The sequence below is a fragment of the Phyllopteryx taeniolatus genome, chromosome 2 (assembly GCF_024500385.1).
Source record: "Phyllopteryx taeniolatus isolate TA_2022b chromosome 2, UOR_Ptae_1.2, whole genome shotgun sequence".
Classification (NCBI taxonomy): Eukaryota; Metazoa; Chordata; class Actinopteri; order Syngnathiformes; family Syngnathidae; genus Phyllopteryx; species Phyllopteryx taeniolatus.
The window spans coordinates 4,572,368-4,599,588 of NC_084503.1; the positions used below are offsets into that span (position 1 = coordinate 4,572,368).

The 27,221-nt window shown below is 41.2% G+C and overlaps 2 protein-coding genes across 3 annotated transcripts in view; one reads left to right on the forward strand and one right to left on the reverse strand.

Moving 5' to 3' along the window:
• Nucleotides 1-1,164: 1,164 nt before the first annotated feature.
• Nucleotides 1,165-23,551, reverse strand: mtmr10 (myotubularin related protein 10). Its single transcript, XM_061754672.1, has 16 exons — nt 23,009-23,551; nt 21,718-21,778; nt 19,943-20,079; nt 19,553-19,625; nt 18,989-19,131; nt 12,793-12,886; nt 12,551-12,698; nt 12,033-12,120; nt 11,828-11,916; nt 8,127-8,257; nt 7,978-8,047; nt 6,753-6,823; nt 6,247-6,419; nt 5,978-6,148; nt 5,564-5,746; nt 1,165-3,544 (listed from the first exon to the last, which is right to left on the reverse strand). Exons 1-16 carry the CDS (start codon nt 23,063-23,065, stop codon nt 2,936-2,938), a joined length of 2,298 nt encoding a protein of 765 aa, XP_061610656.1. The 5' UTR covers nt 23,066-23,551; the 3' UTR covers nt 1,165-2,935.
• Nucleotides 23,552-24,672: 1,121 nt separating this feature from the next.
• Nucleotides 24,673-27,221, forward strand: part of myo1ea (myosin IEa) — a 58,852-nt gene continuing 56,303 nt past the window's right edge. For both annotated transcript variants that reach the window (XM_061754681.1, XM_061754690.1), the window contains exon 1: nt 24,673-24,944. In XM_061754681.1, coding sequence (XP_061610665.1) covers nt 24,942-24,944 — 3 coding nt within the window. In that variant the 5' untranslated portion in view covers nt 24,673-24,941. The remainder of the gene's footprint in view (nt 24,945-27,221) is intronic.

A 27,221-nucleotide genomic window follows, 5' to 3' on the forward strand; every position in this document is an offset into this window, starting at 1 on the left:
TGTTCAAATTCAATCTGCTTTGTCCAAGTACAGTACTGTAGTGCACATATATCAGCACATGGGCTCAGGAACACTTCAGAAAACCAATGACAGTAAATACAGTTCGGCGCTACATCCGGAAGTGCGACTTGAAACTCTACTATGCAAATCTAAGATGGACTGATGCAAAGTGGAAAAGTGTTCTGTGGTCCGACGAGTCCACATTTCAAATTGTTCTTGGAAATTGTGGACGTCATGTCCTCCGGGGCCAAAGAAGAAAAGAACCGTCCGGATTGTTATGGACGCCAAGTTCTAAAGCCAGCATCTGTGATAGTATGGGGCTGTGTTAGTGGTATGGGTAAAGTACACATGGTGAAGGCACCATTAATGCTGAAAGGTACATATAGGTTTTGGAGAAACATATGCTGCCATCCAAGCAACGTCTTTTTCATGGACGCCCCTGCTTATTTCGACAAGACAATGCCAAACCACATTCTGCACGTGTTACATGAGCGTGGCTTTGTAGTAAAAGAGTGCGAGTACTAGACTGGCCTCCCTGCAGTCCAGACCTGTCTCCCATTGAAAATGTGTGCCGCATTATGAAGCGTAAACTACAACAACGGAGACCCCGGACTGCTGAACAGCTGAAGCTGTACATCAAGCAAGAATGGGAAAGAATTCCACCTACAAAGCTTCAACAATTAAGTGTCCTCAGTTCCCAAACGTTTATTGAATGTTGTTAAAAGAAAAGGTGATATAACACAGTGGTAAACGTGACCCTGTACCAGCTTTTTTGGTACGTGTTGCATCCATAAAATTCTAAGCTAATGATTATTTGCTAAAAATAAAGTTTCTTAGTTTGAACATTAAATATCTTGTCCTTGTAGTGTATTCAATTAAATATAGGTTGAACATAATTTGCAGATCATTAGATTCTGTTTTTATTTATGTTTAACACAACATCCCAACTTCATTGGAATTGTATATCGTTGACCATTTGGGTCAAAACAATGCCATGTAGTTTTGAGATCACGTGAGTGAAACTTCCTATCACCCATACACACACTACTTTGTTCATGTAGTGTATTTTATTAATAAATGGATTCCCTAGCTACCAATCAAGCTATCAAGTGAAACTTCATAAGTCAGCAGCTTGTGGTGAAAAAAATGACACAGAAAGGCACCTCAGTTGAAAATATAATGTATTGATTAGTTACTGGTACATGTTTGAGCCCTCTTTTCTACCATAAAACCCTTCTCAGTGCAGTACCTGTTAAAGGTTTAAGACGCCATCAAAATCAACACAAGTAGACAAGTCAGATATATAGAACATTGTTACAAAGTCTTCCCAAAAGGCACAAAAGACAGAGTAGCCAGGGCATCCCTTTTAAGAGAACATTTGCATAATGTGAATAAATACATCTGCTGGTACATCCAACTGTGAACGCAGTCATCATATAATCCAGCAGATGGTAACATCATATAAATACCTCTCCATAAAATATATAGTCAAAATTAACAGACTGAAGTACCATTAACACACACACACAAAATAGATTTCAAGCAAATAGAAAATCTATTAAAAAAAAAAATGCCCAACCTAAATTCAACCACCTTAGAAAGAACCATAAACTGGGTTAATGTGCAATTAATAGCATTTTTGTAGGGCCAACGCAGCACTCACAATACACTCGCAAACACGATATTAGTTATTGCCAACGAATCTTACATTTGCAAGAAATGGATCACTCTATGGTTTAATATCAAGGGTGGGGACCTTTTTCCCATCTGGGGCCATTTAAATTTGTATTAAGTCCTTAAAGGGCTATAGTAAAGGAATGGAAAATAAGTGTGCAATTACCAAACATGAGCATTTGCGGGTTAAATGTCTCTCTATTGTTTTATTTTGCATTTAGAATTTCACTGTGGGCCGGATCAAATGCTCGTGGGCCTCATATGGGCCTTAAGCCGCAAGCTCCAATCCACACCCCTGATCTGAAGATTCTCACTAATAGATTCTCACCACCATTACACAACTGATCCATTTTGTCTGTTTCACCAGCCAGTCGTTGGTTCGGCAGTGAGAAAACACGAAGGAGTTATACAGAAATAATAATACAGAAAACGTCTGGTTTGAGTCCTCTCTTCTTCTGTCAATCTGGAGAGTTTAAGGCCTTTAAAAATTTTGATGAGACCTCTCTGAAAAAGAGAGAGGTATATTTACCACAGATTGAAGTAATCTCAAATCAGCACCCTGAATTCACTACAGTATTTGTTAAAAACAGCAAAACACCCAACAAGTGATAGAATTTGCAAGCAAATAGCATTAAGCTTGTGGTAGGAAAAACACGTGCGCACACACATCCATTTTGTTTGCACCACTTGGCATAGCAGGGCGGTTAGTAGTGCGATGTACTGGATTCAGAAGAAAAAAAAAAATCCCAAGAGTTAGATGGTCAACACATTTCCTGGAAGATTACATGTGAAATCAGTGTTGGTGAAATGCATCATTGTTGCTGCAATCAAATCTGGATCAGACTGAGACTCCCGAAGGATAATCTCATGGCACGTCATCACAGGTCAATCCCAAACAGGATCTTTGAATCACACAACCTCGACAAACAAGAGCGGTTATCTTCAGGAAATTTCGGGAGTGATTTAAGTGGGTAAAATAATACACAGCTTTTAATATATCACAGTATGAGGGCACATCAGAGTAGCACGTCACTGGCCAATGAGGAGGATGTACTTCTGCATTCTGTAATGATTAACTTGGATGAATAATGGTACAATTTTCCTATTGGTGCTCTTCCAGTTGTTGCCTCAGATTATCATGCAGCATCAATGGTGCAAATTCTAGCTTATAAAGAATACAAAAAAATCAGAAGTTATTTTTCTATAATCGTCCGCATGGTTAAGAGTGGTAACAGCCATCAAAACGAAGCCCCGCCCATTCTCAAAGGGCGTCGTTAGCGAGCGTCTCTGTGGAGAGCCAGATCCTCGCCCCGTTCAGAAACTTGCTGATGGGGGTTCCGTGAATACTGCGGCGACACAGGTTTCCTACTGGGGTGAAAGGAAAGGAGGATGAAAGAAATTCTGGAGGGGAATCATTTGGGGAAGCGGCCTCAAAATACATCCGCCTTTGGTCAGCAGGGGGCCCTTTTGGGCTGGGGAGGGGCGTGCCACTCGGAGTGGGCGCCTTGTACTGCCTGAGGTGTTTCTGCAGCATTTCAATCTCGTCCACCAGCTGAGAGAGCTTGTGGTAAGCAGTGATGGACCCCCCCTTGGAAATGCAGGCCTCTGGCACCCAGCGAAGGAAGTAGAGCTTCCAGAGGGCGACGTGGGAGGGCGTGAGCAAGGGGATCAGGAGGCCCTGCTGGTCAGCGGGTCGAGAGAACCACTCTCTGAAGAAGCGCTCCGACGGGCTCTCCACCACATATTTCATGGGTGAGAAATCAGGCTTGAGCTCGGACCCCAGAGAGCCTCGTCGTGTTATCGCCTCGTCTCCACCTTTCAGTCCATTACGTAGAGATGCAGAGGCTCCTCGGAAGATGGAACCGTATTTCTGTAAGGGCAAAACAAACAAACAAATAAATCCATGAAGCTGTATTAGATGACATTTTCCAGTCTTCACAAATGTAATCACATATCCTAATCTGGCTGTAGCATGTCAAAAGACTAAGTGTAAAACCCCATATTACATGTGTGAAATAGAGGCTAATATACAGTGGGTACAGAAAGTATGCACACCCCCTTAAATGTTTCACTCTGTTATATTGCAGCCATTTGCTAAAACAATGTATGTTCCTTTCCCCCCCTCATTAACACAGCACTCCATATTGACAGAAAAAATGGAATTGTTGAAATTTTTGCAGATTGAAAAATTGAAATATCACGCAGCCGTTAAGTATTCAAACCCTTTGTTGTGACAGTCATATATTTAACTCGGGTGCTGTCCATTTCTTCTGATCATCCTTGAGCTGGTTCTACACCTTCATTGGAGTCCAGGTGTGTTTGATTATAGTGATTGGACTTGATTAGGAAAGCCACACCCCTGTCTATAGCAGACCTTACAGCTCACAGTGCATGCCAGAGCAAATGAGAATCACGAGGTCAAAGGAACTGCCTGAAGAGCTCAGAGACAGAATTGTGGCAAGGCACAGATCTGGCCAAGGTTACAACAAAATTCTGCTGCACTTAAGGTTCCTAAGAGCAAAGTGGCCTCCATATTCCTTAAGTGGAAGACCTTTGGGACAACCCGAACCCTTCCTAGAGCTGGCCGTCCGGCCAAACTGAGCAGTCGGGGGAGAAGAGCCTTGGTGAAAGAGGTTAAGAAGAACCCAAAGACTGTGGCTGAGGTCCAGAGATGCAGTTGGGAGATGGGAGAACGTTATTGAAAGTCAACCATCACTGCAGCCCTCCACCAGTCGGGGCTTTATGGCAGAGTGGCCCGATGGAAGCATCTCCTCAGTTCAAGACACATGAAAGACCGCATGGACTTTGCTAAAAAACACCTGAAGGACTCCAAGATAGTGAGAAATAAGATTATCTCTGGTCTGATGAGACCAAGATATAAATTGTTAGCCTTAATTCTAAGCGGTAAGTGTGGAGAAAAGCAGGCACTGTTCAGCACCTGTCCAATACAGTCCCAACAGTGAAGCATGGTGGTGGCAGCATCATGCTGTGGGGATGTTTTTCAGCTGCAGGGAGAGGACGACTGGTTACAATCGAGGAAAGATAAATGCGGCCAAGTATAGGGATATCCTGGACCAAAACCTTCTCCAAAGTGCTCAGAATCTCAGACTGGGCCGAAGGTTCACCTTAAAAAAAGACAATGACCCTAAGCACACAGCAAAAATACAGAAGGAGTGGCTTCAGAACAACTCCATGACTGTTTTTGAATGGCCCAGCCAGAGCCCTGACTGAAACCCAATTGAGCATCTCTGGAAAGACCTGAAAATGGCTGCCTACCAACATTCACCATCCAACCTGACAGAACTGGAGAGGATCTGCATCCAACCTGACAGAACTAGAGAAGATCTGCAAGAACAAATGGCAGATGATCCCCAAATCCAGGTGTGAAAAACTTGTTGCATCATTCCCCCAAAGACTCATGGCTGTATTAGCGCAAAAGGGTGCTTCTACTAAATATTGAGCAAAGGGTCTGAATACTTATGGCTGTGTGATATTTTAGTTTTTCTTTTTTAATAAATCTGCAAAAATCTCAACAATTCCCTTTTTTTCTGTCAATATGGGGTGTTGTGTGTACATTAATGTGGAAAAAAAATTAACAAATGATTTTAGAAAATGGCTGCAGTATAAAAAAAGAGTGAAAAATTTAAGGAGGTCTGAATACTTTCCGTACCCACCGTACATATTTTTTGTAAATGGATGAAGACTGAAACGTTGTTGCGCTACCCCCTGCACTTCAAACTTGATGGTGCCGTAAATGAAAAACAAGGTTGCAGTCAAACGTTAGGACACACTTGCTCATGTTATTGAATGAGAACGTGCACTCAAACCTTTGATCGGTACTGTAAACGAGACTACAATTAAGCAGATAGAAGAGCTCAGTCTTCGTTACCTTTGTGCGTCTAAAGCTTTTCACTTCCCCATTGAGAACACATGCAGCTCCTTTGCCAACATACATGGGGTTGTTAAAAAGGGTTTGGTCTTTGGTGGAGAATTGTTGTGACCAGTCCCACACAGGAGGGAAGTACACAACTGGGTCCTCCCCTTGAGGGATGGCTTTATTCCTTGCAAAGTCCTGCAGAAAAGAAACAAGTTAATCTTTCTGACTTGGAGCTGAGTATTCTCCTGTCAGTCATCAAACAAACATGCAAGTGAATCACAATGTCAAAAAAGATTTATATGCTGTAACTTGCATATTTATGACACGCTTACTGTAAATATCTTAACCAATCAAACACAGAAATAAACAAATTAAAAAATGAAAACAAATGCTGATTATGTAAGATAACATTTTTGCATTACTCACTATCAAATGCTGAGCTCGCTGTTTAGGAGAACTGAAGAGGAAAGTGCTGAAGAGTGGAATCCACATGCTATCACTTAGCACAGTCAGGTAGGCTTCTGTGAACTCAAATGCAGCTGGATATTGGTTCATCATTTGCCACACACAGTCCAGGAACAGCATGAACAGTGGGGACTTGGGGGGAAAAAAAAAGAAAGAAACAACCAATATAAGTGACTGTCTTGACAAAAGTGCAGATTGTGTACAAATGGGCTGTTTAGTTGGGCAAATACCTCCTCTTTGTCATTCTTTTTTAAGTGGTTGCATCTATCCAAGAAGCGATGGCCTGCCATCACCCACTCCTTCTGCACCAAACCCTGAAATCCAACAATGCTGCGATAGTGAGGGTCCACCATGAGCTGCACCAAGGAGGACACCACGCAGTTCAGGTCGCGGTCCTCTTCCTCTGTAAAAGATCATCGGTGAACAAAATCAAATTGTTTACAAGAACGTGAGTCAGTCCAATGATGGGCAACGCCTTTGGAAGTCACAAAATGATACAATCAATGAAAGGCAATTAAAAGCACAAGCATATTAGTCTTCATAATTCCTGCAAACAGTCGAATAAAACAACTAAATACAAATGGATGCCCCTGAAAGCTAAGTCAGTCCTCCGTTGGGATTGTATTCATACATTGGAAAACCAACAAAATGTAAAGAAAAATAAATAACCATCAAAAGCAACTGGGATGATGTTTTTGTGGGGTGAGTAAGAGAACTGATGAAGAGAAGCGTTTACCTAGGAGAATGACTGATACATTCCTCCCATCCAGGTGGTACACTATTTCAGCTGCGTGCTTCAGGAAGGCCCTGCAATCACAGACTATGGATTAAAAATGTTTTGTGTAAGAATACCCAGATACTGATATCAGTAAAAAAATTGTCCGATAGTGTAAGCACTGATACAACATCAACAGCCTGACATCTGGCATCCAGGTAGGAGCCATGTCAGCCATGTTATGTGTGGAGATGCATGCAAATTATGCTCTGAAAAATGGATGATGAACTCCTCGGACGGTGACGGGCAAGCACCCAGTTTTGCGAGGACGGTAGCCTGCCTGATGGTCCTGAAGAGTTACTAATTAAATGTTAATAGTTATGTTTTGTATTTTACATCTGTAATGCTTTTATAACAGCTTTTGTTCATTGTTATGAGGCCAAACTCTGGTCTGTGTAGCCTTTAAAGTGACATTTTGCAGACGGAAACATATTTTTTCCACCTTGAACTAATTTGCAGTTGCACGTGTTGTGCAGATGAAACTGTTCTAGGTAATCTGTCATTTTTGTTGTATTTTGTTTCTTTCCATGTCATTTTTCACTCGTCTATTGTGTAATTAATGTTGGCTTGCTGCTCAGTACAGCCACAATTCATGTTTACACTAGCAGTCGCATAACGGCTATGTGAGCTGCGTTCAGGTACACTTTGCAAATTAACGTTAATGTGTTTATTTATTTTTGTTGAGTATCTTAAAACTGATTAGAAGGGGAATTAACATTTCTATTGGAATGCTTTAGGTAATGCAGACTTTTTGATCACAGTTATAATGATTCTCATTTGTTTTGTTTATTTTGGGATTTATTCTGTTTCTTACTCTAAAAAGTGTTATATTTAATGAAACATGACGTTCAAGAAAATGTGTTTTTTTTAAAGACAGTAATCACAATCATCACCATTGCAAGACATAATGATATTATCAAGTATCTGTACTCGTATTGGTAAGTACTTATAGTTGTGCTCGATTTGAAAAAAGTGATATGGCTGCCTACTTACAACTCTTCCAATCCAATTAAACCTCAAATCCCAAACATTCCCGCTAGTCACTGAAACTCAGCCTGTCTCATAACGTGCAGACTAAATGTAGTAACTAGTCTTAGCAATGTTTGTAATATCATGATTTGTGTAAGGGTTTTAAGACTCTGGCAGTTTATGAGGTGCTATCATATAAATATGATTGTTTCCATACCTGACATACTCAAGCCATCGTGAGTTTTCAATGGATGAAAGCCACCTTTCCTCAGACTCCTCAAAAGGATCTGCACATAATCAAAACAGAACACAAGAATGTTGAGAAATTCCTTCTGCGTCCAGATGGGAACCGGTAACAAGGCTCACCTATGACGCAGATCTGTCGGATTTTGACGAAAGAACTCTGGATGTCCTGGATGTTGGGCAGACACTTGTCCAGATCTGAACTGAAGACTTCACTGCACTGTGGGTGGCTTTTTGTGATGGCAGTGATGATCCTACCACAATAAACAACACACATTGAGGGTCAACAAACTCTTTGAAAGATCTCTCCTTGAACAGTCCAGCACAAATGTTGTATTGCTGAAAGACCTGGGCTGTGTTCAAAACAATTCACCCATTCCCTACTCATTGTAGGAGGAAGGATCTTTATATAGTGGACTACTTTATTATGACATAAGTCAAATGAAAAATCATTGTAATTAAAACGTACCGGCTTAATGACAGCTGGCCCAACTGTCACCATACACATTGAATTAATAAATAAATGATAATTACCGCTAGAGTGCAACAAATCAAAAACTATTTTGATCATCAATCCATCGTTTACAGACTGTTTAACTTTGAAATTGTCCAAATCCTTGTAATTTCAGCCTTTCAACAGTAAATATCAATGTATAACGATTAGTTTTAACAACAATTTTATTTGTATCATGATTTATCGTTGTCAATTCGATTCAAGGACGATATTGGTTAATTTAGAACGCTAAGATTTTAAAGGCTTGAAATCGATTCAGTAACATTTTAGCCAAAAATTCAGCCAATGTAATTGTGAAATAAATACAGTAAAGGTAAATTTTCCTAGATTCTTGTTGTTTCTCGTAAGGGCATCAAGTAAAATGAATTATGGTCATTAAATTAAAAAAAAATTCCTGATGTACTTGTGTTGATTTTCAATAAAATAAAGGGGGGTAATCTCAACTTGATATTTATTTTATTTTAGCTATGATTTTACTGGTTCGGTCAGTTTTTTCCTCGAAAAGAGATGTTTAATTGGTGTAAAATTATGAGTGGGTCCTTGAAAAAAATGTCTCCAATCTAAGCGGTCCCTGGACCCAAAACGTTTGAGAATCCTAAAAAATCAAATACTAATAGCTAGAAACAAAGCACCGTGAAGTTTCCACAGGGAAAAACTTTATGGAATAGTGTTAATAGAGCTGGGAAACAAGTGAAACCTCTCTTTTGAACATTGTCTCTGTTTTTCCTTTTTTGTATGACCAAGTTCCCCCTCATACTCTGCTAGCGTTCTTTCGGAAGCAAATATTTCTTCGACAGCGACAGTCGTGCATTCATCAACTCAGCCTTCCTACTTTACACATTTTCACACGATGCAACACTTTACACTTGATCTCTGCGTAGCGATTTGTTGATCACAAACGCATCTCCGTGTTAGCGGCTAGAGCGCTAAACTAAGCTGGCTTGAAAGACTTCACTGTGCACCGAGGTGAGTCACACACATGCATCCATATAAAGTCTTAAGTTTGTTATGGTCTAGTATAGATACAATCAAGTGCTGACCTTTTAAAAAATGTTATATCGGTATATTTCATCCAGAAGGCCAACTTGCTGAGCACAGATTGATGTAGTTGGCTCACAAGAATATAAACCTCTAGTAAATACTCTCATATTTCTGTAGTCCTCCATGAAAGCATGCTGATTATGGTTTTATTTAAAAGGACCCGTGGGCAATGACAGTGAGACCTGGAAGGGCGTGATTTGGAGGAACGGCCCCCCCTGATCAAAACCTGAGCGGTGTTCTGTTATTGGACTTCTGTGCTCATCACGGATTGTCCATAACGAACACCATGTTCAAGCATAACGGTGTCCACACGTGCACTTGGCACCAGGACACCCTAGGTTGCAGTTCGATGATTGACTTTGTGGTCGTGTCATTGGACTTGCGGCCGCATGTCTTGGACACTCGGCTGAAGACGGGGGCGTAGCTGTCAACTGATCACCACCTGGTGGTGAGTTGGTTCCGATGGTGGGGAAGATGCCGGTCTGACCTGGCAGGCCCAAACGCATTGTGAGGGTCTGCTGGGAACATCTGGCAGGATCCCCTGTCAGAAGGAGTTTCAACTCCTACCTCCGACAGACCTTTGCTCACGTTCCGGGGGAGGCGGGGGATATGGAGTCCAAGTGGACCATGTTCCGCGCCTCCATTGCTGAGGCGGCTGACCGGAGCTGTGGCCGTAAGATGGTCGGTGCCTGTCGTGGCAGCAATCCCCGAACCCGTTGGTGGACACCAACGGTGAGGGATGCCGTCATGCTGAAGACGGAGTCCTATTTTTTGGCCTGCCGGACTCCAGAGGCAGCTGATGGGTACCGGCTGGCCAAGCGGAACGCAGCTTTGGTGGTCGCTGAAAAGCAAAAACTCGGGCATGGGAGGAGTGCAGTGAGGCCATGGAAAAAGACTTCTGGACGGCTTTGAGGAAATTCTGGTCCACCATCCGGCGTCTCAGGATGGGGAAGCAGTGTACCATTCAACACCGTCTATAGTGGGGATGGGGCGCTGCTGACCTCGACTCGGGACGTTGTGAGTTAGTGGGGAGAATACTTCGAAGACCTCCTCAATCCCACCGACACGCCTTCCCATGAGGAAGCAGAGTCTGGGGTCTCTGAGGCGGGCTCTCCTATCTCTGGGGTTGCGATCACCAAGGTGGTTAAAAAGCTCCTCGGTGGCAAAAATAAATAAGTTAAAAAAAACACCTTGGTTTTCTCATGAGTGTCCAGAAAAGGCCCCTCTGACAGCTACTTCTGTTTGACCCAGTTTTGTATCCGCTTTGTCCATACTGCCTTACCTCTGATTGGTTCCCTCAGTGTAGAAGACACACTTGTGACAACATGCTGGCTGAGAAGCGGAAAGGGAAGGCGAAGAGCTTCACTAGTGAGGCAGATAAGGTGGAGAAATTTGGATGACCTGATTTCAGTGCTCTCGGCACAAAAACCTCTGGAACTCAGGAATGCGTGGACGAATTTAATTCATATTTCATGTCTACTGAGGTACCATGGACACAATATTACATCCCAAATACTAGAAAAAGTTGGTTTGGTAAAATATGTCCCTTTTAATGAAAATAAGACATTTGCAAAAATTTGCTTTAACTTTGGAAAACAACGATAAACATTTTTGTCTATTTTTTAACGTTATGGAGCAAACCAGTAACTTTTCGGCACTGTCAATATGAAATAATTTGCTGTTTTTAAATAAAGCGAGGAATTTGATTCATCAATTAGTCAAAAAAAATTAATGAGGGATTACGGATTAATCGATTCTTGAAATAATCGTTAGTTGCGGCCCTATCATAATAGCATGATCTTTTGTGTACGTTATATTGAGTGTATTTAAAAAAAAAAGAATAAAGAAACAAACCTGTGTACCTTTAGTTACAAGTTAAATTCATTCCGTGACCACTCTCTTAACTTGAACCACCAAAAATAGCACTCCACTCTATAATACTGTACTTTATAAAACTATTACTTTCATAAGGCTAAACTGTGGTTGTTTTAAATAAGGTGTAATTCTCTTCATTTTGTGGTAAGTTTGACAGTCAACTTCATCTGCAGGTGGCAATAAAAAGCTTGAAGGCTGTTTTGAAGAATTGTTCACAACCTGCCAAGCTTCTTGTTATGAAGAGAGTTGAGTTCACGGTCACCATACAGTGATTTGGCAAATTCGCTTTATAGGGCACTACAGTATATAGTGAATAGGGTGTGAGTCTGAACGCAGCCCTGGAGTAAAAAGATCCAATGTTAGTTTATCTCTGCATTCTTGGAGTTTGTGCTACCTCTGCTCAATCTTTCTCTGCTGGACCGGGTCACACACACTGGCCATGCGCACAAGAGCACTTCCATTGCGGTGATTCCAGCACCAAAGCTACAGCAAAGGAAACACAATGGCTCAACTTGGTGGAGTGAACACAAGTAAAATACAAAACAATCCTGGTCATTTTCTGAAACACACAGCACACATTAAATGGTAATAAAACTTACTGGGACGCGGTTGCCAGTTAAGAATATAGAGTACTGTTTTAGATCCTGGTCTGCTAGAGAAACTGGGACCACAATGTACTCTGGAAGACTAAGAAGCAGTAGAAAAAGAGGACAATGAGTCACAAAATTTAGACTCTCAAAAAGTGTTTGTTGTTCATGCGAGTCAAGTGTTAATGAACACAATCAAGGACATTGATCACAGCCATTTCATGTGTCAAATTACCATTGTGTAATACGAAGTAAACATCCATATAATAGAACACTGGACAATAATTACGACGCAAGCCCTATGAGGTCACCTCTGGACTCAATGGCCCCTACTGTCAATTGAAGACATGCATGTTACTGTGAAACACGAATGCAATGAGCCAAACAGCTTAGAGTGTAAATACACCGTCTTGCCAAAACATACCAAGTATGACTACAGGGAGAATTTTAGACAGTCAATAATATTCTAGGAGGTGTCGGCATACTTTCCTTCACGCTCATTGCACTGGAGAAATAACAGCAGCTCAAACCTTGAGGAGATGTGGTAAAACTCGTTTATGGAGCACACCCTCCACTCAGAGGCGCCCGTTCTCTTGATCTCTCGGTCCCACTCAGACCGTCGATCAAAAATAGGAGTCTGTAATGCTCCTCGTCGGACGCCCTCGTTGAGTCGCTCAGCTGGAAAGCAAAGACAAAAGAATTCAATGACATTTGCACGTACGTGTAAAGGAAGACACATTTGTAACAGTTAATTATGAAGAGTTTTTAGAACCTTTGGATTCATGGTACCGTCGGCCCTGATACTCAAAGCCAAACAGCAGGTGCAGATCAGCTGGGTGGGAGTAGTGAGCAATAGCGAGACAAACCTGCAAGAGAACCACAACAGAACTCACGAATGACTGAATCAACCTGGGATGATGCTTTAAAACAATTTCATTCAGAGCAGCAACGAGCCCCACCTGGAAACATTTTAAATGCTTCCAACACAAGAACAAGAATGACCTGGGAACCGAGCCTTTTACTTTGGATTGCACTGGACTCACACAAAGCAGGCCATTCAGTGGAGAAGCTGTGACTAGCATGAGGACACCAGAGAAAACACAGCGTGTCTGCGTGTGTAAGGGAGTACCCGACTCTGTAATTTACTATGGCAAAATAAGTTATTATAGGTTGGCTTAATTCCATATGCTGTAAAGAGGAAAAGGGCCAGGACCTTGTTTTTCTTCTTCACACTGTAATTACTTACATTGTGTCCGTAAATATCCACAGCAGTGAGGAGGGGCTAATATATTTGTATTCCAGAACTTTTATGTTGGACAAAGAACATATTCAGTCTGACGAAAACTCACGATCACAAAAGTTCATAGAGGCCGGATACAGTAAATGACCTCATGACTATTTGCTCTATGAGACAATTTACTTAAGATTCCTCCTATTTATCACACTAATGCTGTAAAATCACCGCACCTAAGTCTTCACACATATTTCTTATGAAGTGATGCCTTGAGATACGAGTTGAATTAGTTCCATGACCACACTCGTAGCTCAAAACAATTGTATCTCAAATCATCTTTCCCCATTGAAATGAATGGAAATACCATGTTCCAGCCCCCCGAAAAAACATTGTTCTCAATGTGTTCTTTAGTAAGATATTTTTTATATTCTCTCTCTCTCTTTCTAATATAGTACCATACTATATAAAAACATACGGTAATGAGATAATTAAATAGAATGTAAAGAATTAAACAGTTTTCGCCTCAGAAAGATGCAGCAATATTAAGCCCTCTTTAAACTCCCACGCCCGCATTGCATCACGTGACCAGCGAATTGGCCCGCGTGGCCCCTCTGCGTCGCTTGACGCACACACGGCAAAAATTGTTGCTGCGCATAAAATGCCGTGGAGATCATCTCTCGTGATTGGTCCGTTTTAGTCACATGCTGTGATAACGTACTCAGCGTGCCCCTTGGTTAGCTCATACCATTTACGCGCCACCTTCTTGATCGATTTTGCAGCATAATTAAACCTATCATCTGGTCATCTAGGTCCATTTGTTCTAGCAGACACTGTTCCACGGTCGCCATTGTTGTTGCTTTGTTCCTTGTTACAGAAAGCAAAGTAAAAACGGCTACCGGAAATGGCCAAAAATGCGGAGGAAACTCCACCTTGTGGTGTCCTAGCCAATACCAGCCGTAGCGACACCCCCGACTTTGAGGTGAACTGCAGTACATTTTAAAAACTGCGCATGTGGGTTGCGCTCGAGTATAAAGGCAAACTGCGTGCGCGATAGCCGCAGTGACGTCAGCGGGCGAGTATGAAGAAGCCTTTAGTCATTCGCAGAGGATAAAGAATATATGCCTTTAAGCATTGTTTTTTTTCCCCTGTCTTTGTGTATTTCTCCATTTGTGTTCAAATATCCGTTGCTTGAAGGGTTGTAACACCACAACACCGATGCTTTTCATAAACCCATCTATGCTGTTTTGCATTATTTGTTAGCATTAAGCTAAACTGACTTTCCTAAGGCAAAGTATATGGGATAAGCGGTTCAGAAAATGGATGATGGACGGATGGATGTGTAATTCGCTCTTTTGTTTAGTTTGACAGTAAAACAGCTGTAAGCCTCTTCTCTGTAGAATAGAAATGAGTTGACTTCACTGCAACCATAGAGCGCTCTTATCTCAAATTTTGGCTCGCATATCAAAGGGAAAATTCATCCTCTGGGTCACTCATATCTCAAGTCAACTCCACTGCAATATAATTTTATAGTGACATCAAATTATATTATTTAATATGCAGGCAAGCCACTAAGTCATTGTCTGAAATGACAATGAAAGGTGTTTTTAAATTATTTTTTTTTATAAATCAGTTGCTTCTTTAGGTTCAGACTTCCTTGTATTTATTGCCTTCAAGTCCCTACAACAACAACACAGTGTTGTACTTTGTATGTATACACTACAGGTAAATGTTGCTTGCCAAATGTGGAGCAGGTATGTACGAAGGAAATTGCTCCCAGATGGCATGGCAAGAGAGCAGACACCCCAACACAGTAAATTCATGTTTTCAGTCACTGGCACACTGTACAAAGACGTGCGAATGTACAGTCTAACTTCACAAAACAGATTTTCAAGTCACCCTCTGGTGAAAATTGTTTACTTTGAGGCTATTGCTGAAGAGGAAACTACATGATGGTCGAATGGTATAGCTATTCTTGTCATTGAGGAAGTGGCCAAAGTACGAAAGCAGTGTGTGTTCCTGCGTGTGTGTGTGTGTGTGTGTGTGTGTGTGTGTGCGTGCGGATGCACGCAAGAGTCAGGAAGTGAAAGGGGCAGCAAGCGGCATACAGCAGTGACATGGACAGTGGAAGCAAGTGCAAGTAATGGACAGTCAGCAGTGCACTAAGCTTTACATATACATTGTGTCAAAGCTAAAAGCAAAGCATACTTGTATCTAAAAATGCAAATACAATGTGTCCCACCAAACATCTTCAAATGATTTGCGATACATTTTGGACAATAAAAGTAGTTCAGGGCAATGAAATTCTAATAATCATTGTTATGAAGAGTTTTATGGACAGTTTGTCTATGGCTCTGGAGTTATTTTGCTTTAATCTTTACATATTGCTGTTGTCCAATGAAAATGAAACCTGTGAATTATTGTTTTTGTTGTTGCTATTTAATTCCAGTTTAAGGACGTAGGAATCATTTGACATTTTAAGCAGCAGGAAGGTGAACTTAGTCAATGTTCCGTAGACTTTTGAGGATCTTTTCAGTGAATTAAAATAAATAAATAAAATAACTAACTACCGCATAGCTCATTTTACACTTGAGACTAAGAATACAGATACAGTAATCCACTGCTACACTATATCATGGTTCTTACTTCACGGTCCTGCTTTATTGCAGATTTTTATTACAGTTGTTACTCAATGTTTTTTATGCTGTTTGTGCAATATTTTTGCGTTATCCATTGCTCTTGCACTCTCTCAATATAGTACGTGTGTTTAGACCTGTCAGAGTAGCACATTTTTTTAGGACGATATATTTTCCCCAAAATACCAAACAATAGTATCGCTGATGATTTTTATACCACTGATACAATGATAGAGTATAATAATTCCAGTACATCTTTTTAAAGAACAATTAATTTGTAATTGTAATGCTAAGAATATTGAACATTGACACTGTAATGTAGAACAATAAATAAAATATCTTAGATAAATATAAATAAAACAGACTCAGGCTATGTTCACAAAAATTACACTTAAAACAAATAAACACTCAGCACAGAGGTATAAAGTCATTAATGCCTTGACAGGCAATATACGTATATATTGCCTATTACTGAACTGTACTGTAACTTCCAAACAAGTTTCCAGTTGGTTAAGTGCAAAGGAGTAACTAATTCCATTTATGCAGCTCAACTTTCTGTCATTGATTTTTTTAAATTTATTTTCATTTTTTATTTTAATTTTTGTGCATCTGAGACACTGGATGCACATCAAATGAGATCCCTGCTACAGAGACAAAGACAAAAGAGGGCAAACATCTACATTTTTTTGATGGCTAATTAAAAAAAATAATTCAAAATGTCCTCCTGGAAGCAGTCACCTTATAGTGGTGGAGGGGTTTGTGTGTCCCAATGATCCTAAGACCTAAGTTGTCTGGGGCTTCACGCCCCCGGTAGGGTCACCCATGGCAAACAGGTCCTAGGTGAGGGACCAGACAAAGCACGGCTCCCAAGACCCCTATGAAGAATACATTAAATGGATCTAGGTTTCCCTTGCCCGGTGTGGGTCACCGGGGCCCCCCCTCTGGAGCCGGGCCTGGAGGTGGGGCTCGAGGGCGAGCGCCTGGTGGCCGGGCCTGCACCCATTGGGCTTGGCTGGGCACAGCCCGAAAGGGTAATGTGGGTCCCCCTTCCCATGGGCTCACCACCTGTGGGAGGGGCCATAGGGGTCGGGTGCAGTGCGAGCTGGGCGGTGGCCGAAAGCAGGGACCTTGGCGATCCGATCCCTGGCTACAGAAGCTGGCTTCTGGTGGCAGAGAGGTGGATTGTCACCTCTCTGGCAGGGAAGCAGCCCAAGCTGGTGTGTGAGGTCGAGAAGTTCCGATTAGATATAGTCGGACTCGCCTCCACACACAGCTTGCAGCACATTGACTTCACCAAACTGTTGCATTCTTCATTTGAAATACTTCTCCAGGCCTTTACTGCAGCCTCTTTCACTTCTTGTTTGTTTCTGGGGGTTTCTCCCTTGAGTCTCCTCTTCAGGAGGTAAAATGCATGCACTATTTGGTTAAGGTCCGGTGATTGACTTGGCCAGTCAAAGACCTTCCACTTTTTCCCCCTTGATGAAGTCCTTTGTTGTGTTGGCAGTGTGTTTTGGGTCATTGGCTTGTTGCATGATGAAGCCTCTCCCAATTATAGTTTGGATGCATTTTTCTGCAAATTGCCATACAAAATGGTTTTGTTGACTTCAGAATTCATTCTGCTGCTACTATCATGCGTTACATCATCAATAGACTAGTGAGCCCCTTCCAGAAGGAGCCATGCAACCCCAAGCCATGACATTACCTCCCCCATGAGTCACAGAAGAGCTTGTTTGTTTTGGAACATAAGCAGATCCTTTCTTTCTCCATACTTTTGCCTGTATTTTGGTTTGCATCTTGTGGTATGGCCTGTATATTTCTTCCCTTGAAGTCTTCTTCGAACAGTGGATTGTGATACCTTCACCCCTGCACTGTGGAGGTTGGCAGGGATGTCACTGACTGTTAGTCTTTCGGTGTTTCTTCACAGCTTTCAAAATGTTTCTGTCATCAACTGCTCTTGATACCCTTGGCTTACCCGTTCGATGTCTGTTGCTCAGTACTCCAGTAGTTTATTTTTTTCCCCCCAGGACATTACAAATTGTTGTATTGGCAATGCACAATGTTTTTGCAATAGCTGAGGGATTTCCCCTCTTCTCTCAGATTCAAAATGGTTTGCTTTCCTCTCATAAACAGCTCTCTGGTCTTCATGTTTGCTTCACGGCAAATGCAGTTTTCACAGGTGAAACCCTGTTATGATGATGTGGCATGACCTTAAAAAGGCGGTTCATGCTCGGAAACCCTCCAATGTGGCAGAATTACAACAATTCGGCAAAGATGAGTGTGCCAATATTCCTCTACAGCAATGTAAGAAACTCATTGCAAGTTGCAGTTGTTGCTGCTAAGGGTGGCCCAAACAGTTATTAAGTATAGGGTGCAATCACTTTTTCACACACGGCCATGTAGGTTTGGATTTTTTTTCCTCCCTTAATAATAAAATCCTTAATTTAAAAGCTGTACGAGTTATGCCATGAGAAAAAAGTTATATGTTTCAGGGAAAACCAGTTATATTTCTTATGGATTTAATGTCACAATCTTCTCATTAAAAAAAATACAACTTGATTCTCCAAAATTATTGACTTTGGTAGAAAAATGCAACGTCTACAAAAATCTTGCATTACTCGGAATCAAATCATACTTTCTAGAGAAAAAGCATATTTTTTTTCAATTTGATCATAATCATATTTAAATTTACCTCCCCCTCCAAAAAAAAACTAACTATTATTCTAGGGGGGGGGGAAATAATCTTATAGTAAATACAGTACAGGCAGATTTTTAAAGCAAAAAAGTCATGTTTATTTTTTTTCAAGAAGATATTTCTACAAGAACAATTCCGATTTTTTTTCAAGTAATATTTTTGTTGAGAAATAGTATTGTATGAGAGTATGAGAATAAAGTTGCAATGTTTTAAACATTTCCTCATAACTTTATGACTTTCCTCTTCAAAATAGATGACTTTTTATCTAAAATCCTAGTCGTCAAAATATGATGTATTGAATATAAATTAATCAATCAATTAATCAATATAAATATTGAATCTTAAAACTGATAAAAGACCACTAAAGGTGACGTGACATGAAGGAAACTAAGACGTAGTAATCACTCACCTTTTTAGCACTCTCAGGCCCGGCCTCGTCAAAGCAGAACCTTATGATTCGCAAGTCTTTGCAGTAAAGGATGAGCTCAGTGGGGTTAAACTTGAGTTTCTGGTTTGATCCCAAAACTTTCTTCTTCCCCTTTGTATCATTGACTGAAAAGCGTGACAGTATAAACAGAATATTTTATTTCATGCAAATAAATAAATAAAACGCAGGTAGAGCTGTTAATACAACTGGAAAACACAATCTGCCAAAATGAGGCCTGATTTCCTCCTTTTGAATCAGACAAAGCCCACTGTGTTAGCATGAAACAATCATGCCTCATCATTAACACACACTTGCTCAGTTGGGCATGCATTGTAAGCTATTAGTGAGCAGTGAGATGTGTAAACAAGGCTAATCCACAATCGGATGCAAAACACTGCCCCTGTGATGGGACCACTTGTTATCAGAGGCGAGATCAGGTAATAGCTTGAGAACCGCCAATGATTATACAACAAGCCCCCACCTTTATTAAAAAAAAAAACAAACAAAAAAAACATTTGCTATGACCAATTTAGGGTCCAGTCTTACCTGTTACCACATGCTCTAAACATGTCAGGGGGATATCATGCTCTCCAAGCAGCAGGTGGGACAGCTGAAACTTCTGAGTCACAAAACAAAAGCAGAATGTGTGACTCGACCCTTTAAAATGTGGTTTAGCAATGACTTGGCACTTTATTATCTCTGCAACAGTCTGCAGCATAGGTGGCAATGACGCATGTTCTCACTTCACAATGAAGAACGGGAAAGTTTACTTCCTCTTTCCCAGTTCATACACACTACATACATGGAATTGGGAATACAATACACCATTTTGAATCATTCATTCATCATTTGTTATTTTGTTACATGCAGGTAGTACTTTTTGCTTTCTGCTTGTGACATTCAATACAATACATGACTAACACACAACCTTCTTACCGGTTTAGGTGGAGCATCTTGAGGGATGAAGGAGACCTTAAAGTTGGTACAGATCAACTTCCCCCACAGGTCATCATGGCTGCTTTCAGCACTGATGCATTTCCTCACGAAGTTCACCTCGTTAACTACTATCTCCCCTGAAAGCAGACACACAACGTTTAAGATGTAGAAGTAGCTAATAAAGGCAATTTGAAAAGGATGGCAAGAGCTTTTTTTTTGCTTTCCAATCTATGAGGCAATACGTGACCACCAGTGGATCCAGGAAAATCAATCAGCAGGGGGGAACTGCACAACTGTGGCTGCAATGAGCAAGTCCACCTAACTTTCGAACCAGTGTATTTTCGGAAACTTTTAGCAGAAACTATCGGATACACGGACATAGTTCAAACCAGGCTGAAATCAACTGCGGTGACAAGATTTTTCCTTCGACAATCGTGTCTTCAAAAATCGTGAAAATATGGAGTGTGTGTTCTATTCACAAAATTCCAGTAATGATTCCTGTTTCTTTTGCTTTTTTCCAAATGAGAATCTATAAAGAATCAAATCGTGACGCAGTATCGAAGGTGGAATCAGAAAAGTCATCAATTCTCATGCCTATTTGGGAGTGCTCAATAAAACCTCTTTTTTAGCTTCACTATAACAACTTGCTGGAAGTGGTGTATATGTATTACAAAATATTAACAATTCGCAGTGCGCCTTTGAGCCTTCGTGCCTCAGCAGCCCCATCCCCCACGGCCCGTTAAGGATACGGTGATAGACCAAGAGAAAACTTAGCAAGACTTGACTCCGGAGAAAAAAAAAAATGGCCAAAATAACATGGCGCACTACATTTTGCCATCACATCACAGTGACTGTCACTTCCAACAGTCCAGTAAGTTAAAAAGAGAAAGCTTTCCATGGGGTGAACCAGACTCCTGACCAGGAAGGAACCTGTGGTAAATTCTGTACAAAAGTTGTTTTAGTTACAGGTCGCTTTCACTTTGACTCCATGTGAACGCACTATGCTCAAGTATATTGTGGGTTTCTTATTAAAGACTATAATTAATCTATTCCTCTATGTGGTATTTCACCTGTGAATAATTACTCTAAATAGCACACCACAAAGTTTTATTGCAAAGGCTGCATTGAACCACTCCCTTGAGGATCCCTTCTTATCTGGTCAACCCTGTACCAGAATTGGATTTAGAAATGAAGATTCTCCTGCAGCTGCATGTAAGGCTGAATGAATCGTGGCTGGCACGACACTTGAAACTAACTTTTATGACGGAGCGCTACAGCAGTTATTCCCTGCAGAAAGCACAGGTCAACGAAAACAAAACGGTGACGCTACAAAAGGCATGATGCACAGAATAGCAGGCTCGTACTGAGAAACATTCAGCTTAAAAAAAAACAACTCACCAACCATCAAGTACTCTAATTGAAAATATTTAGTCTGGCAAATACCACTTGTCAATTATCCTAAAAAACATTTAAAAAAAAGAAGAAAGAAAAAGTAAAGCCATTTGTAGTTCTGTTTGCTTGTTGCTTTTTCATTTGCACCAAAAAAGTCATTTTTCACACTGTTGGTAAAGGCTGCTATTTTAATTATCAGATTGTGGGATGCATTGTTACCAGGGCTGCAGCTATTAAATATTTGTAAACTATATTATTCTACTGATTATCACATAACAAATATTTTGCATTATTAAACAACAAAATGTGTATGTGAGTTGCAGGTATTATTATTGTCCACTTGGGGACTGTTGAGGCAACATTTGCCAGGTATACAAGCTTACCTGGAAGTAGCTTGGCCTCCAACTTTTTAATAGGGGGGTCAACAGTTTTCTTCACTTCACTCTAAACAGGAAACACAGTAAACAGCAGAGTTAGTGGTTAATGAATGATCGCAAAAGTGTGACAATACAAAGTAGGGCATGAGAATGACTTTATTATTATATTTAAATATAACAATTTGAGATGTGGAAAATACTTTTTCATGGCAATGTATGTATAAAGTCTCTCCAGCGTATAATTATATATACTGTTTTTTAGAATGAGTTACATTTTAAAAGCAGTGGTCAGAAGTAACGAAGCATTTGTAATGGCTTCTACTGTACTTAAGTCTATTTTTCAGTTACATTCTAAATTGTCCATAGGTGTGAATGTGAGTACGAATGGTTGCGTGTCTATATGTGCCGTGCGATTGGCGCGACCCTAGTGAGGATAAGCGGCTCAGAAAATAATTGGATGGATGGATTGATGCAGTTGTAGTCTATTGCTAGTTTACTTTTCTCATCACTTTTTACTTTTACTCCCTACATTTGCAAACGACTGTCTGTACTTTCTACTCATTACGTTGTCAAAATAAGCTTGTTCATTTCTTTTTTTAACCCCCATGGATGATGACAAAAAGGTGATTGCGATCTTGGGGTATAAAAAGGAGGGGAAACGGGGACAGCAACAACATAAAGGAACATGAACCAAGGGACATTAATGACGATGTTAACTGATTGGGAGAAGTAAGCTATTCTCCATCAATGGGCTTGTTCAAGAGAATTTTTTGATGTCATCATGTTATTGTTGCATTGTGTAAATATGTTAAGTAAATCACTTTGTACAGTTTTGTAATGTATTTACATTTGCATCTATTTTGCTTTGTTTTACACTGATCTCTGCAGCCAGGTCAGCATTGCAAATGAGACTCTGTTGTGATTTCTTCACCTGAATAAATAAAAGGTTAAAAGGTGGTCATGAAAACGTTGTTTGACTTAGTAAGTTAATAACATAGGGGAAACTAGTTTGCATGCAGTTTTATTTTTCATTGGTCCAATGTATCAAAACAGTAAAAAGTCATTTTTACTTTTGTACATCACTTCATTTCAGAGTCAGTATTCTTACAGGAGTAGAATTAATAATACTCATGTCTTTTTTTTTTTTTTTTTACATGTACAGTACCGCTACTTTAAGTACTTTTGTCACCTGTTTTTCAAGTTAATGCATGCAGTTCATTTAGTAATCTGTTCAATTCTCCACATTTCACCGAAGACGCAATATGACGAATACGTGTGTTGTGTTGCATCAATGTACCTGCAGAGGAGGAAGATAACACTTGAAGGTTGGTTTCATGGGTTTGACAGAAAACATTGTTTATGTCCGCCCCGTCGAGGTTTGGGCGTTTTGAACAGCTAGCTTCCACCGTGGAGGAAAAAGGACTCAAATGAAGCCTTTTAAGTCAAAGTCCGTCTAAAGGTTGAGCCCAAAGCGTCCTTGGAAAAGAAATATTCACACAGACTTCTTGGTTGGACGACGGTGGTACTCCTCCATTTCGGGCAAGCCGCATTGGGGGAAAAAGTTGACCCAAGTTAAGGTTGGGACGTCGGCGTTAGCTCGCCGCCCTAGTTAGTGTAAAGTACGGAATAACAAGTTTTGAAATGCTATATTCGCGTAACTTTAACTAGCTAGGAAAACACAGAGGCCTCCGACGGACGTCTACATTTTCGTAACCACCTGTTACCGAAGTCCAGAGCTCCCAGCGACTTCCTCAAAGTGTGACTAAGTCAGCCGAACGCAGGAGCAGATGCAGTCAACGGCTTAACGGCCATGTTTGGAAACTAAGCGGCGACGTCCCGCCCTACTTCCGGACTTCAAGCGCTGGTGTATCCGAGGCTTCCACGCCCTTACAAAGTTAAAATAGTTGTGTTTATTGAGAACTATACTAATGGAACAGACATTTATGACTTTATAATGTAAGGCGTGGATATTAAACTCTCGTTTCTAGTCACAAAAAGCCATAAGCGCTCGATGTGCATAACGTTTACTGACTACAACTCCCATGAGCGTTTCGATTGGCTCGTTTTTTAACTATAACTTTATTGATAGCCATACAAGCAACAATTAGTGACTCAACACAAAATATTGTGTCACCCTATACGTCACGGTTTAACCGTCTTTGGCTAATTTTTTTTATTTCTGACGTGTTATTTTGAAAATTTATTTTCTTTTTATTGTAGTAAGTTTCCGTCTTTTGAAGCATTCTTTAAAATCTACTCTCACCGGACACATTGTCAAATATACACATAAGATCATGGAACTCCAACAAAAAAGATGAAGAAAGGAAACTATCACAACAATAATAACAAAAAAAATAGACACAATTTTGTAAAGGGTTATTTAATAGATCATGTTCTTCACGGTGTATCAATTTGTAAACATGTCAGAGTATTGCTTTGTTATAGCACCCCACTAGATGGCGATAAAATACTGCAGTCAAACGTGCTCCAGTTTACCACTCAATTTACTCATGCGATTCATTTCAATGAGTGGATTCCAAAATATTTTCTTCACTCATTGGGGGGGAGGGGGGGGGGGCTGTTAGGGATTTTGTCTGTACATTCACCATCGTGTAAACTTGAATGCCATTTTAAAGTAGGCTACTTTACCTTGGAGTAATGTTTTTTTTTAAATACCTGATTGTCTGTTGGCCTTAGCTCATGTCTTATCAATGGACTTCCCTGTTCTCACATATAAAGTACAGGATAATTGAAAAACGTAAATATGAATTAAAGGGTAAGATCATGCGAATATACGACAGTGAAAGTAGTGAAGTACCTGTACGTTACTTTAATACAACATTTGAACGCTCAACGTTGTCTCGCAGCTGCGCATGCGCGTTGTCGCCTCATGAATATGTAATGAGCATCCCAACTGGGCACCTTTTCATTGGGCCGTCGTGTCTCCGTTTCCTGTGTTTTTGTTTCACAGCCCCACTTTTGAGGGCACTGCTCCGTGCGGAGGAGCTCCAACTAGTCCGCCAGCCGCTGTCACTGGGCTCAGACGACGTCATTGCTTCACAATGGACGGAGGTCACCGCTGAAAGTGGCCGCATCCACGCGTGTCGGACACTGTCGGAAATATCTCCCATCTGCTTTGGATTTCGGTCCTGCAGCTTCAAACTTGCCTCTTCTCAAACATATACACAGCATTTGGACCCCCGTTGAAGGACAACACTGTTGCTTTGAAGATGGTGAGTGATGTTTAAGGATTTTGTTTTAAAACGAATGTTACTTTCTATTAGTTTGTCATGGCACATTTATAGTTTCTGATGGTGATGTTATGTTTACGCTGACCTTTGAACCCCAGTGACGTCCACTCACTGGACACTTCATTAGGTACACCTGTTTTATGTTCTAGGATACACTACCAGATCTGCTATTGCAGAGTTAATTTTAAGTTTCCCCAGTTTGCTTATGTGTTACCTTTGATCATATTTCGTCCCCTTGATGTAGCTCTCGGGCAATAATTTAGAAACGCTACTCAGTAAGGTGCTAGTGCAGTAGCTAAACATATAGTTGAATAAACAAAAAGAAATTATTGTAGCCTTTGTTCATGCTCAGTTTTCGCCACAGCTTCAGCTGCGCCACTGAAATTTGCGACCAATGGGTTTAATGTAGTTCAACACATGAAGGACACATCCTTGTCGCGAACCGGTTATTCATGCGACAAGAATCAGGTAGCATGTGTCAGGTTCTCTCTCTGTGTGTGTGTGTGTGTGTTCGTTCATTGCATGGAGACAGGTTTTTCCTGGTTACTGAATGGCATCCCTGCAACAGACACACCTAGAGGTGATGTGGCCTTACTCAGCATTGTGTTTTGACAATATAGTTCCCCCAGCCATCAGGTTCAGTGGTGAAATGTGGTGACCTGATGTTCACTGAAGGAAAAAAAAAAAAACCCCACTTGGTTGTTTTTGTTGGATATTCTTCAATGAAGGTGACCAACATTCCTCCTCTGCAAAGAGATTTACATGATCTTTCCAGGGAAAAGATGGTCTTTTATCCTTGGGAGCTCCCTTAAAGAGTTTTCTACATTATGTTTCTTGTGCAATTTCATCTTTGTTGCATTGAGTCAAGCACTAAACCTACTCATCTAATGAACCTGGAGTCTGGGCGACGAGGAAAACTCCCAAGGACAAAGGTTGCATAACATTCATTCTACAGAGCCTTTCCGTTTCAACTGTAATGGAAAATATACAGTACATTTACTTGTTTATTCATTTATTTGTAAACTGTATCACACAAACTTCATCCGATGTGTGATGAGAGGAGCGCAGACAATGTGCAACTTCATGAAAAATAGGATACGATTGATCAAACTCAGAGGGAACCTTGTTATGTTTATCCATATTTATGTGTTCTTCTTCTATGCCATGTGATTAGAACAGGGAGTACATCTTTCGACAGTACTGCCCTTCTAAGTGAATAGCATCGCTCGGTAGTTCCCTCTCTGCCAGATGCTGGATAGCACGTCGCAATGACAGCAGATGGTTTGCATTATTTTGTCTTTCTCCCAGACCGAGCCCCCACTCGCTCTCCGTTGGTTTCAAAGCTGGCGCTCCGTTTTCTGACACATTGCTGCTGTTGAGATTTGCTCTGGAATTCCAGCTGTCTCTCTCTCTCTCTCTCTAAACAAGACGGACACCCGTTCACCTGGGGAACTCGTTAGGCTTGTTGTTGCTGTGGTTCGGCACACTCCTCCACCAGTTCCCAGGTCCTCCTTTTCGCAGCACTGCTATTGCTTGTGTCCAGTGCTGAGAGTTGGTTGACTTGTTAGGTCCTGAGTGTGAAGCAATCTGAGCTATACAATCATGTCAGCTCACTTGAAATTGACTTCATGTTGGAAAATATAAAATAACTAAAGGGTCAATATCACTATAAAGTACCTTTGGTGTCCTCATCAGAATCACTCGGTCATCATGAGAATGTATTAGCAGAATAATGAAACTCTGAGGTCTCATTTTAAATGGCTGAACATTTGCACACATAAGAGTACAAAGATATCCATCCATCCATTTTCTACCGCTTATCCGAGGTCGGGTCGTGGGGGCAGTAGCTTTACAAGGGATGCCCAGACTTCCCTCTCCCCAGCCACTTCATCCAGCTCTTCCGGGGGGATCCCGAGGTGTTCACAGGCCAGCCGAGAGACGTAAGTCTCTCCAGCGTGTCCTGGGTCGTCCCCGGGGTCTCCTCCCGGTGGGACGTGCCCGGAACACCTCACCGGGGAGGCGTCCGGGAGGCATTCGAAGCAGATGCCCCAGCCACCTCATCTGGCTCCTCTCGATGTGGAGGAGCAGCGGCTCTACTCTGATTCTCATCCCAGCCGCTTCACACTCGGCTGCGAACTGCTCCAGTGAGAGTTGGAGATCACGGCTTGATGAAGCCAACAGAACCACATCATCTGCAAAAAGCAGAGATGCAATACTGAGGCCACCAAACCGGACCCCCTCTGAGCCTCGGCTGTGCCT